At 34.8% G+C, this 13,412-nt stretch overlaps 1 protein-coding gene across 1 annotated transcript; it reads left to right on the top strand.

Annotated features, from left to right (window-relative positions):
- The first annotated feature begins 2,303 nt into the window (after positions 1-2,303).
- On the top strand, positions 2,304-12,295 carry LOC147074658 (polynucleotide 5'-hydroxyl-kinase NOL9). Its single transcript, XM_085943812.1, has 5 exons — positions 2,304-4,267; positions 5,389-5,611; positions 8,158-8,655; positions 9,413-9,579; positions 11,948-12,295. The coding sequence occupies exons 1-5, from the start codon at positions 2,476-2,478 to the stop codon at positions 12,211-12,213; spliced, it is 2,946 nt and encodes a 981-aa protein (XP_085799938.1). The 5' UTR covers positions 2,304-2,475; the 3' UTR covers positions 12,214-12,295.
- Positions 12,296-13,412: the final 1,117 nt, after the last annotated feature.

The raw sequence follows: 13,412 nt of genomic DNA, 5'->3' as shown, positions 1-13,412 counted from the left end.
GCATAAAACCTAAGAACCCATCTATGCAATTTAAATTAATTATAATGCTTATTCTTGAAGAGTATCTTATTTTTTATACAATGCGATCTGTAATTTATGCACAATTTCATTGCTTCCGTTTGCGCGTTGATTGATAAATTATTAAAAACCGAAGAAAATACGCATTTTTAGTATTATATGTTATATATTTCTTTTCTTTCGACCATGTCCGATCCTAATAGGATCATATGGGCCTCCACAGAGTAGAGGTTTGTATTAACAGATATTGTTTTTTACGAGAAATGCATGTCAGCCATTTGCTCAACCAATTAGGTCCATACCCTGACAGACACAAATTGAAAAAGCAATATGTGTACTTGCCAGACCCGGGATTCGAACCTGGGACCCGCGGCGTGACAGTCTAACGCTTAAGCCGCGCGGCCACCGTGGGTGTTAGGTATATATATATATATTTAGGTATTTGTAAATTTTTTTGTAAAAAAAATATTTTTTAAATTATATCTATTTTTTTTCTCTTCCACATAAAACATTTGCGTGCCATTCGCCATTCCTGATTTAATATGACTAGGGCCGTCATATCGGAAGAAAAGAATCGGAACTTTTTAAAGTGAAATATTTTCTTGAAAAACAATGATGAAATAATCGTACATTACTATAGTTGTGCGGGATGACACATTGACTCAAAACAATTACTGTCAACTTATTAACTTCACAACAGTGTTTTTATTGTCAAACAATGTATATTAATACAGAACACTACTTATTTTATATCTATATGCTTCATCTGGAGCAAAAATATCAAAAAAACTACGCTGAAAATAATCACTAAATTAACTAAACTAGCTATTGTAATCAGCAATCAGCATGTAAAGATTCCAACTAAGGAAAAACGTAACGATTGATCCCATATTGACAAAAAGTATCAATACTGTTGTTGCATTGGAAGAAAAATACCTATCAATACCTTTTTGACGGCCCTACTTACTCCCACGATGGCCGAGCGGTAACATGTCTGCCCCAGGTTCGAACTTCAGGTCAGATAAAAAAATCAGATCATTTTTCAATGTGCGTAGTACTGATAATAAAGGTATCGTCCCTTGAAAAGACAGGTTGAAAGCTAATAAGTGGTCATTATGATGTATTGATACAAAACCTTTCTGTATCTGAGTCAAATATTTTTTTTTTTGTAAGGCTGTGAATAACTTGATTTAATAAAATAAAAGGTAATAAATGGTACCTTAAATAAATAAAATTTACGAGCTGATAAAAAATAATAAAATGGGATGTACGGAGTAAGAATATACATAATAACAAAATTAGTATTTTTTACTCTTCTCTCTTTGAAAATAACTACAGATTAGAGACCCACCAACATAATACCTCGTTTACACGTGCATGGATTTACTGCCGACAGTACGTGCATATTATGGCGGCCATAATAAGAAAATGCACGTGTAAACACGTATTATCGTGCAAGTTGCATGCATTTTTTAAAAAAAGCTTGGAAGCTTCTTAATGAACCTGCCGGAAGAAATATGAACTGTACCGAACAGAATATTTTGACATCTACCGATTATCTACGAAGTTGTCCGATTCATAGCAGCATACTATGACAACATAATGTCTTGCTTACGCTTGAAGAATGAGATTGGAGAGGAGGTCAGGACTTTTACGTGTAGACAGTTATTATCGAGATAAGTAGTCATACGTATACAGGCGCTATAAGAATAGGAGTCGGAAACTGGACTTTTTGGATAAAAAATTTAATTTTTAATATAATGATTAAGGTGAATTATTAACCATAATTGCATAAATTTCAATCACGATTGTTTCTATCCAATAATTGTAGTTGTAACGCCTGTACAAGTGTATGGATTTACTGCCAACAATAGTGTGTAAATTAAACTATCGTGATAATAGCTGTTGACATGAAATAGTGCTGACTCCCTCTCTAATCTTATTTTTCAAGCATCTGCGAGAGCCTTATCATTTTATGGTGCTATTTGACTGGTTGTGAAAATTGGTAAACATCAAAAATGCTCTGCAATTCATTTTTTTCTGACAGGTTCGCCACTATCGTTCTAATTCTAGTGCGCAGGTGCAGATATCGCACAATCCAATACTGCCATGCAATCTCGTAACTTTCACGGTAATGTACCTACTTCTTTTCGATTGAAAATTATGAAAAAAAAACTGCTTTCAACTAAAGAGGTTTTATAAAATATTCTATTTTTTATATGGCAATAAATTGTAAGCTGTCAAAATTATGACCATAGACTAGTAAGTAACCTATAAAAGTACGCATGACAAAAATGTCGCCGGCACTGCTGACTGCTATTGGATCGTCTTGATTAGTGTTTAGTGCGCTTCGATAATAAAAATATCACGTGTTTCATTATACGAATTGTCAGTGTTGAATTTGAAGATAAATACCAAGAACGTCACTCGTAGATTCACCCACAAATATAGTAAAACATGGATTCGAGAAAAAAACTGAAAAAGTCTGGTAAAAGCAAAATTATCAGCAAACCACAAAAGAAAAAAATGAATTCGCATTCTTTAAAAATGAAACTGAAAAAGATTCTTAATTGTAATAATACGAACAAGTTGCTCGATATTTTCGATCTCCCTGATGATGGGAACCACTTTTCGTCTGAACATGAAGATACATCCCATTCGTTTGAAGCAAATAAAACTGAAGATGTTGCACAAAATCAAACCGTGCCAACAGTTAATGTCGAACAGCCGTTCAAACCAAACAAGATGGCGAAGCTCAAACATAAATTGAAAAAAAGACATTCAAAGAAACCCACAGCTTCCGGCGTAGATTGTGCGATTCAATCGAAAGAAACTATTTTGGATGAAAACGAAATGTTGAATGTTATGTGTGATATTATATCTAATCCTTCACGACCTGCTAATTCTAAATCTCACGGTGAACGGTTAGAAAGCTCAGCAACCGATATACAAGCTTCTACCGACGTGAATTGTGCTTCGGATAAACAGAAAAATAAAAAGGTTTCCAAAAAGAAAATAAAAAAGCATAATAAAAATATTGTAGAAGATCACGTCCCATTGAAGATGAATTTTGAAGAAAGCATTGATAAAAAGAAAATAAAAAGTAACAAAACTCCAAAAAAGAAACACAGTAAAGATGAATCTCAAAAAAATACAAAACGTTCAAAGACAGTTCTCAGTTCTGAGACAAAACTAGTTGAACTAGATGATGTATATTCTCACAATGAAAGTCAAGATGGTAGTTTTTCATTTAATTTTGGCATATCTGAAAGCTCATCTGATGATGGAGACATAGGGTCATCGTATTCCGACAATAGTGAGGACTTTGATGTTAACCGGAGCTTGGCGGGAAAAATTATTAAAAAAATTAAAAGCAAAAACAGTTCTAAATTTAAAATTAAAAAAACCGAAAAAAATCTTGATGAAGAAACTGCTTGTAGTAATTCTTCTATTTCTTGTGAAAATATACTTGATAAGTATTACGAACATCTTCCGCCAAAATTAGAGCAAAATGTTGATTACGTTTCATCTGTATTGGAAGTTTTCAGTGAAAGTAGTTTTAATAACTCTTCGGCTGTAATTTCAATGGCTACCTTGGAAGATGATGATGACGATCTGAGTAAATCCGACCCTGAATTAGATCATAGTGGATTTACAAACGACATAAACATGAAAACTTCAAATTCTGGAGAGAATATGGAACAGCCGGATGTTATTGAAAATATTAATTCAATCAAATTGTTTATTATCTCTAATTTTTGTATTGCCGTGTTGAAGGCGAATACCAAAACGTACTTCTGTGGAAAATTGAAAGTGTCTTTACTGAAAGGTTCGGTTGAAGTTTTGGGACACAAATTGACTGAAAAACAATGTGAATTGTACAGCTTATACGTCTCCAGCTTATTATCTTTCGAAACTGGGTTAGGTAAGAAGAACTCGGTGAATCTAAAATCAAAGCTGGTCGGTCTCGGAATATCTGACTCCACGATTGATGATATATTAACTCATGTGGCTAATGACGATAGCGTCTTGGTTTTGAGGCCTCACAGTAATATTATGACGGATTTTATACGGAAGCATTTCAAGCCTTGTAACGTCTTTTCGAGTGGAAAACTTAAAGACACCGACGACCAAGAAGCTTGTAAATTATTGGAATGCAAATTTTACAATGATATGCTTCCTGGGGTCTTATCTATGAATGAGACATGGAATGAAATCGCAAATAATTTTGCTAAGATGGAAATTGCCGGTAAGTGTTTAATGATAATATTACAAACACCACATTAGCGTGAAGTACGATAATTTTGATAGAAAACAGGACATAGTCGGAGGGGCACCGAGTGAGTGAATGTCATGCAATAGGCTTAATTTAAATGCAGTCAATAATAGCAACATTAACAATAATCACATCACTAAAAGAAATCACATCTGCGCATGATCAAGATGAAATTGTTCTATTTTAGTATTATCCATCCTCTGGATCCAAATACATATTGAAATAACAACATGTGAACTTTCCAGGCACAGGATTGGCGAATGATTGACATAAATCAGGCGTGTCCATTGAACCATGGCCCATAGGAATTGAGTCATGAAAATATAAAATGTGTATACATTAGTCGTAATATGATTTCATTAAGATTTTGAAGGGTATGCTTTAACCATTCCAATTTTTATTTCATTAACCAGTTTATGTGGAAGATGTTTTCAAATTCACCATGAGAAGCTCCCGTGACCTCATCGTATCACTTAATTTATATTGCTTCACTCACAGCCTGCAACAGGAGTGAGAGTAAGAGAACGTGTGAATTCCAGCATTTTATATTTAGGCGTAGTTCCTCTTCGCACAGTATGATAATAGTTTGATGATGAATCTAATGAGTGTCAAAATAAGACAAAATAACAATGGGAGAGTGATATTTTCACAATAAGAACAAGTTGGACATGCCCGACATATATTATTATATTCTAAAACAATTTGCGCCTATTTTCAAATATCTGTTTCATTTTATTATATTATTATAATGACCCAGTAGTCTATTATTTTATCTTTATTATTATTGTTACAAAAGAATTTGTTTATGTTGTTAATTTGGTTATTGTTAATTATAATTTTGGAAATTATTGTTCATAAATTAATGTAACCCCTATTTCATAGACAGCGAATATTAGCTCGCAACCATTTTCCGTAAGGCCGTTGATTTGACCTATTCTTTTTCTCATTTGTACATACATAATATGTATTTTATGGTTCATTTGCCGTCTAACTCGTTTTTCGATTTTTAAGACTTATCGCCCTCTTCCTTTCGACCACAGAAATTATGTAGTTATAAAAATATTTATTTTTATTTCAATAAAAATTGTTTTTAGGTCATCCAAACTCGGCATTAATATGCGGTGGAAAAAATTCAGGCAAATCAACATTCCTTCAGTATTTAGTGAACAAAACATTGGAAAGTGGAAGCGAGTCCGTACTGGTGATTGACCTGGACCCTGGTCAGCCTGAGTTCACAATCGCTGGAGTCGTGTCGGCAACCATCGTGAAGGAACCATTGCTCGGCCCTAACTTCACTCACCTAAGGCGGCCACACAGGTTACATTCAAAATTATAATGCAAATTTTAAATGCCGTGACGGATATAGAAGATCTGTCACTAGCATGCTTATTAGCGTGATTACTCTATTCATCGAGTCATCGAAGGTCGAAACTTTTTTTCTCACTCGTCTAAGTGTAGGGTGATGGACACGAGTGGGAGGACAATAGATTTAACTATGTTTTGCTCATGTCTGTCACACTTGGTCGGTTCTCACATCTAAATCGCCTCGTCTGCCGCACAGCCATAAATCAAACCTTCTAGGATCGTCGCTCCGATGTTGCATATGAAGATCGTGCACATAGGCAACTGGCGACAGTCGCACGTAACCTCTCGAGACGTGGATATGTATGGGATGCGGCGACCGGTGAGCCGGTATAGGAATGACCAATTTGTAAGTGTGTACGTATGCAGTATGCGAACTGGCGGCTTTGACTCGCAGCCCGATGATACACCCCTGTTACAGGCGGGCTTCTCCCGGTGTAAAATAATCATTTAGTAGTCATAAGTCGAAACGTAACCCTGACCTCTAGAAACGGCTTCATAAAACATCTAATCTGATTTCTTGCTCAACTACGTAATTTTATTTTTTTTATTCATGAGTAAAGGCCTTCGTCCGGTGCGTGAAAATCACTTACTGGGCGGAGGTGTAATTAAGATAGATTTTAAAGTATAAATGATGATGGATGAAAGAGATAATTTTAAGGGGGGACATGCTCGTCGAAGGTCAAAATTGAGTTTTTATTGTATTTTCAAACCGTAATCCTGGACACTCCTTAAACGTTGTAGATAATCTATTTATATAATTTTGAAGCCTTATTATCCTTTATAGTTATTTTAAACATTTGATGACTGCATGAAGTATTTTTGTTACATAAAATAGTATTCTTTTAAACCTCTCGCTCTAATGTTTTAGAATATAGTCATATTTCGGTACATAACTGTGCAGTGGTGTTAAGATTTTTTACGTTTATTAATTTTTAAGCGCATTTATAAAACCATTAGTATAATTTATTACGAGATAATTTTTGTAAAATATTCACGATAAAAAATTATTTTGATAATCTCTGTGATCCCAAATTTGACAAGAATTAGGCATTTTATTATTCAAAAAATCGGCAAGATTAACACATTTGAAGATGATTCTAAAGATACTTATTATAAGCTATGTCTTTGACCATTCAAGTGTGATGAACATCTTATGAATAATGATTGCTTTATAATAATTATTGACCTAAGAATAAGGTAGTGTTTTTTTGAAATACGCCATTTCTTTTGTCATTCCCTAGTGGTTAAGCTACAACATACGGCCGTAGCCATAAAATGACAAACTATAATTAAAGTAGGGAGTAAAATTATGTTAACACGCGATTAAGATTAAATATAAGTACTTATTCAAATATAATAAATTTTGCCGCGCTTGCCGGCAACGTTCAAATTTCCACGCGCCTGCGCCGGGGTGGTCCTCGTGATTCGTCAAATCAAAAACATCACGCGATAAAATTTGGCCAATCACGAGAGTCCTTTTTGTTGGACGGCGTGGGTACGCGAAGTTTGAAAAAGAAAAAGAAAGTAGTGAGCGTCCCTTTTCCAACATGTACGGACCTGCGTAACTTATTGTTAAAACAAAATATGTAAACGTGTAAAGAAAATGTAAAATATAAGATAATACCAAGTTACGCACGAGACACGTGGTTTCATTTAATTTCTCATCAATTTAAAATTTCTTTTTTGTGAATCCGGGGTTCGATGTACACCTGAGCTAGCCGCTGGAACCCCGGGTATCTCACCGAGACACATGCAATTTGTTGCTAGCAGAACTAGAGGTTTTTTTCAAATTAAAAAGTCGCATTTCACCAATGTGCGGAGCTCCATTTGGTAACGTGTGTTTTGCGAATAATAATGATATCACATTGACGTATTCGACACGTTGCAGACGGGACGAATTTAGATGCGAGAGCCAGCTTACACTTGAGCAAGCGAAGCGGAGAAATTCAACTATTGCAACAGTGTTGGTTGCCGATAGATTGTAGTGTTGCCATGTCTATTGAAATTTCAGTAGATTTACTGATATTTTGTTCACGAGAGGAAGAAATTACTTATTTTCATTAAATCTACTGATGATCTCTATTATTTTTGAAAATGTAACATTCTTATATGGAACATACCAGGTGGAGGTAGGCTGTTAAGATCCGACAGAAACTAACCAACACTATCTGCAATTTGTACTCTTAGTTCAATGAAACTAAATACGTATGACTGACAAATGACAATATTTTTGTCGTGTTTTGTAAATGGCACGATTACAGTTTTTAAAGTTAGTAAATGGTCTGCAGAATCTACAAAATGAATGAGGCTCTCAATAATTATATTACATAATTATCACATTAATGATGATTCTAACCAAAAAAAAATACTGTCGTCCTGACAGGAGGAAGCCATTTGCATTTATCACATTGTTTACATTTTTATATGCTTCCATTAATTTCTTTTCTGATCTTCCTGCGTTGTGTTTAAAAAAATGTATATTATTATTGTAATTACAGATGTCTTTGTCTCGGGTTACTAAACGTTACCGAAAACCAAGAAAGATATTTTGCCTGCGTGAAAGACCTCATCAATTACTACTCCACAACTAAGTATGTTAACATACCATGGATTATAAACACGATGGGATTCAGCGGCAATCTTGGAATGAAATTACTGGCAAACGTTATGAACATCGTAAGACCGAGAGTTGTCGTAGAGCTCGTCAGCCAGCAGGCCAGAAACAATTTTGATTTTGTATTGGACGCTGGAAATGTGAACGTGTACCAACAGAATAAAGAACAGATAGAATTGGTCGAAGGAAGGCAATCTCCATTTGTGTTACTCGATTATGCATATTACCGACTAGAACCTTTTCAGGCTCTCTGGGGCAGCGGTAAAACTTCGGTTAATAAAAATCTGGAACCAAAACTGTGGAGACTATTAAATGTCATGGCATACTTCAGTCAAATATCTACTGCTAAGTCATTGTCTGTACTGGAAATGATACCATATGCGTAAGTAAATCAAAAATAATTACCCATTATAAAAATAGTGGAATCCTTACGCCGTGAATCTACGCTTTCCCGCTATTTTTGTATAGTTTCTGTAATTCCGTTTTATTTTAGTACAGTACACTCTCAGTAAATCGCCGCTCGATTATCCGACAACTACTATATTCCGCCGTTAGTTTTATTAGTTGAAAACACAAAATCAAGCTCTATAATTCGCCGGTATTCGATTGTCAAATTCAGTAGTCTGCCGCGTACAAGTATACAACGCAGATGAGACGGGTTTATTTTGGAAACTTCTCCTTCGTAAAATGTACGTTCATCGCGAAGAAAGTAATGTACCAGGGAGGAGTGTCCAAGGACCGCATCACAATTATGCCATGTTCCATCGGAGACAGAAAACATTGTTCACATACTGATGTTCTTGGTCTGGACATTGATGAGATATATTATGTGTACCATCATACTGATGAGATATATTATGTGATACATAATATCTAAGTAGAATTTCCACGAGGATTGGTTGTTAGCTCAATTCATTGGGTATTCACTGGATCCCAAACACATGTATTGAATGAAAATAATATTTGAATTTGATGCAGCCACTGAACTAGTAAATAGTGACCAGTTTCTCTATTAAATTTGTAAAAATTAGAGCCGTAATGCAGTCTTCTATAATATGTTTCAAGCTCAATGACCTGGACTTATAAAGTCATTGTTTAGAGATTTCCTTACACTAAAATGTAATTTAATTTTTTTTCAGTATTCCAATGGCTGCTATTGATTTGGCTATGAACAACATTATCGTGGATAATTCCTACGTGGCCAGTATTCTGAATGGCCGAATCGTTGCTTTGTGCAGCGCTAATTCACCCAATCAAAACAAAATATATAAACTTGGAAATGATCCGACTGTTTGTCACGGTTATGGTGAGTATATTTTAAAATAATGAATTATGTATTCTGACACAAGGCTTAGGCGAGGTAGGGTGTGGCTGCAATACCCTACTTAACCGGTTATATGCTGAGAGTTTTAGTATGGCCGTGCATGAAGGGCCGCAATTTTCTTTTAAAAAATAATGGCAATAAATTAATAGTATGTCTTAGACTTACCAAATAAATGCACGATTTGTCATCTGCGTCGCCATTGATTAAAAAAATCAAAACCAAATATTTCATAAAATCTCAGGGTTGTCACAAAAGTTACAAACAAAATTCCCGAACGAGATTATGTTTTTATTAAAAGTTATTCAATAATTTATTTATGTCTTTTTAATCTTAAAATTATATAAAAATACATACACCGAGAAATTTAAGAAAAACAATAGTCTTCAACCGTGTGATATGCCTCAAAACAAGGTTCTATGCAGAAAGCCACTTTACACTCTTTGCACTGATACCTTGTTTCTTTGCGTAGTTTTTTGGATCTCAGCACTTTTAAGGTTTGTTCCCTTAACTCCTTCCATTTTGGTCATAGAAGATCAAAAAGTTTATAAGTATATAAATTTATAATATCCCAGAAACTTTACTTATTATAGAAGGATATAATATAAACAATAGTCAACAAAAGTGAGAACACTATATGAATACAAGAAGTCCCGATACACAAAATAAACAAACACTGACGTACAATACAGATTACACAATATAAAAACACGAAATCGTACTGGTAAATTACGAAATAATAAAATAAGTTATAAAGTCTATAAGTAATGATTATAAAACTATCATAAAAGAAATAAACTATAAAGTCACAATATTCCAGTATTCCACCCGTAAAACAAAGTTAGGTTAGCAATGTAAATATCACGAGGCAACTGACTGATATTGTAAACACGTGTGTGTCAACCCTGCTGAGCGACACATATCGGTAATGAAATGAAGCTATTTTAAAACAAAATAATGTTTTTGGAAATACGAAAATATTACACCACGATTCCAAAAGATGTCGCTGTGTATACCATATGTTTGGATTCTTAAAATAATTGTCATTGGATAATGAAAATAAGTGTCAAAGTGGACCGTATATATACGGTCATTTGCTATTGCCGGCACCGCGTTCACGGAATTGTAGAGCGTATAAATATGGTCGTGGCAGTTAACTGGATGATCTACGACTTGTGTTTTTAGTTTTGTGGTTGGTGACATACTGACTTGCTATTTCCTACATGCCATTGGAAGCATTCCCTTTTCATTGGCACAATAGTTGTACAATACTTACCTTTACTTCGTTCTATCACTGTCTTCAGTTCGAGTCTAGAATAATAAAATTAATCTTGAATAGGTGGTGTGTATAGTGCGAAAACATCTTCTTGGCCTATGTTGTGGACTAACTTGCTCCGCCCATTTTTAACCGCAATTCCATTATAAACTAATAAGCTCCTCCTATTTATATGCAATCCATGGACTGAAACCGTATGCGGTTTCGAACCGTGTGCCATATGCTAAGCTTATCTTTTCTGTTCATTATATTACAAGCATCTGATCGTATCCGTTTATACCATACACTTACAAATTTAGTGAAAATATATTTTCATGAACAAAAATCACAAGTTTAGTATGGCACACGGATCTAAGCCGCATACGGTTTCAGTCCATGGATGGCCTCTTAGTCGCCAACAGCGCTTCCTTACGTAGCCAAGATGTTTTCGCACAGTAGTAACACATTTCTAAGTGTTTATTTGCACCAGTTGTGTTAGTGATTCTAACATTTTAATCTTGCTTTACAAAAAACCAATTTTAATATGTAGCAATATTCACCAACCTTTGCTCTCAATTTCGGCATGGTAAGATCAATTTTACTTCTGATTCACCATTTCTTTAGAGGGGATATGCTCAACTGATAATATCAGGTCTATTCCAATAAAACTCTTAACTTCAAAATTGTGATAGAATTGCTATGGTGTATTCCATGAGTTTAGTATGAAAAAAATAACACTTAACACTAACAGAAGTTTGCCGGTTATGTTAACTAAATAACTGACTAAAGCTGTCATTTTATTGTGGCTTTCGTGAAGTCACGAAATGATGTTGGTGGGTATTTGGAGTTATGTAGTTTTAATTGTAGCTTCTTAACAGTTTTATGTCAATTTGTGTCATGTTTTACAATATTACAATACACATGTGCTAAAGAAATAGGTCTTAAGAGCTTGTCCAGATGGCGCATGGCTCGCCGCGAGTGCATGTGGACGGCTCAATGAGGTATCCCGTGCGAGTCAAATCGCGCCATCTAGACAAGAAGTAAGTTGTTCCTAGTGTTATGTATATGATTAAAATATTGACTCATTTTTTGTTTCAGGGATCATAAGAGGCATTGACCGTGTTGAAAAGATGTTGTATGTTTTAACACCCATCGAACCAAGCCTCCTCGCTAGTGTCAACACGCTGGTTTACGCAGAATCACTTCCTGAATGTCATCTGCTGTCCATTCACACTCTCCCTCCCAACACCAGGATCCCGTATACTACTCACATCGATGAAGATATCGAACATAGGCATCTCATGAAGACACCCAAGCGCAAATTCAATCCATTCCGACTGTTAGAAATCAAAAAACGGGCCTAAGATTTAGTATTTAAAATTTTTCATTTGTAATTTTGTATTATTATCATTGAAAATAAAAAAAATATGTATCCCATTTAATTTATAAAATCTTTTATTATATACTCTCCCAAACCCTAATTCCTTATCGTGTTTTGTAATTGAATCTTTTGATCCCAGTACCACCTATAAACCAGTAAGTACACTCTACCAACCTGGATAAATCAAACTCTAGGGAGCCTGAAAATTTAATTTCGAATCAGCGAAAATCGCTGTAAATCGAATTTTCCGAGAGAGAAAAAAATCGAATCATTGATGTAAGTCCACTAACCCAGTGCTGACAATAGATGTGACGCTACATTTCAAAATCAGTCATGTCCATAATGGATGAAAAGGAGAAAAACAGCTTTTTTGTTTCCTCGTGTACACGGTCATGAAGGTGAAAGTTTGTATTATTGCGATTATACAATGTTTTAAATTAATAAGATCCACTTTATTAGTTTTCATGTAATTTTCATAGATTCTTCAAAAAATGGATTTTTTATATGGACCCATATGGCTTAGTTTGTCACAAAATCAACCAAGTCCACGCTTTTGATATTTCCGTGGCAGCCATTTTACTAGCTATAATAGTGTCATTCTTCTGGGCTGGACTTAAGAAATGAAAAAGGGGCGAAATTATAAATAAATGATGACATAAATTTATTTTTAGAAAATTTTCTCAATATAATACGAGGGTGGGTCAATAAGTCCTTAGAAAAGCCGACAGGTGGCGCGACTAGTACTGTAAGCGGCTTGTTTTCATGCAGCGGCACTACCGATTCAGTATGCTGCGAAGTTTCAATCAGATTGGTCGGGTTGTTGTGTGTTTCTCGTACATTTAAAAAAAAAATTTGCTTGTGGAAAATGGAAAAATGGAAAATAGAGAAAATTGAGTTTAGAGCTGTTATTAAACATTTTAATATAAAAGGGTTAACAGCAAAGGAAATAAAAAATGAGTTGGATTTAGTTCACGGCATATCTGCTCCTTCACTTGCAACTATTTATAACTGGTTAAATGAATTTAAACGTGGTCGTACATCAACAAAGGATGAACCACGCTCAGGACGTCCTGTAGAGGTGACTACGCCAGAAATGATCAATAAAATCCACGATATGGTGTTAAGTGACGAAGATTAAAGTTGAGTGAGATAATTGAGGTTACAGGGATCTCAAAAGGTAGC

This window comes from Rhyacophila brunnea, unplaced genomic scaffold, assembly GCF_057557595.1.
Source record: "Rhyacophila brunnea isolate RB1 unplaced genomic scaffold, BYU_Rbru_1.0 scaffold_16, whole genome shotgun sequence".
Taxonomy (NCBI): Eukaryota; Metazoa; Arthropoda; class Insecta; order Trichoptera; family Rhyacophilidae; genus Rhyacophila; species Rhyacophila brunnea.
The sequence above is the reverse complement of the archived record's forward strand: the minus strand, read 5'-3'. Positions and strand labels throughout refer to the sequence as shown.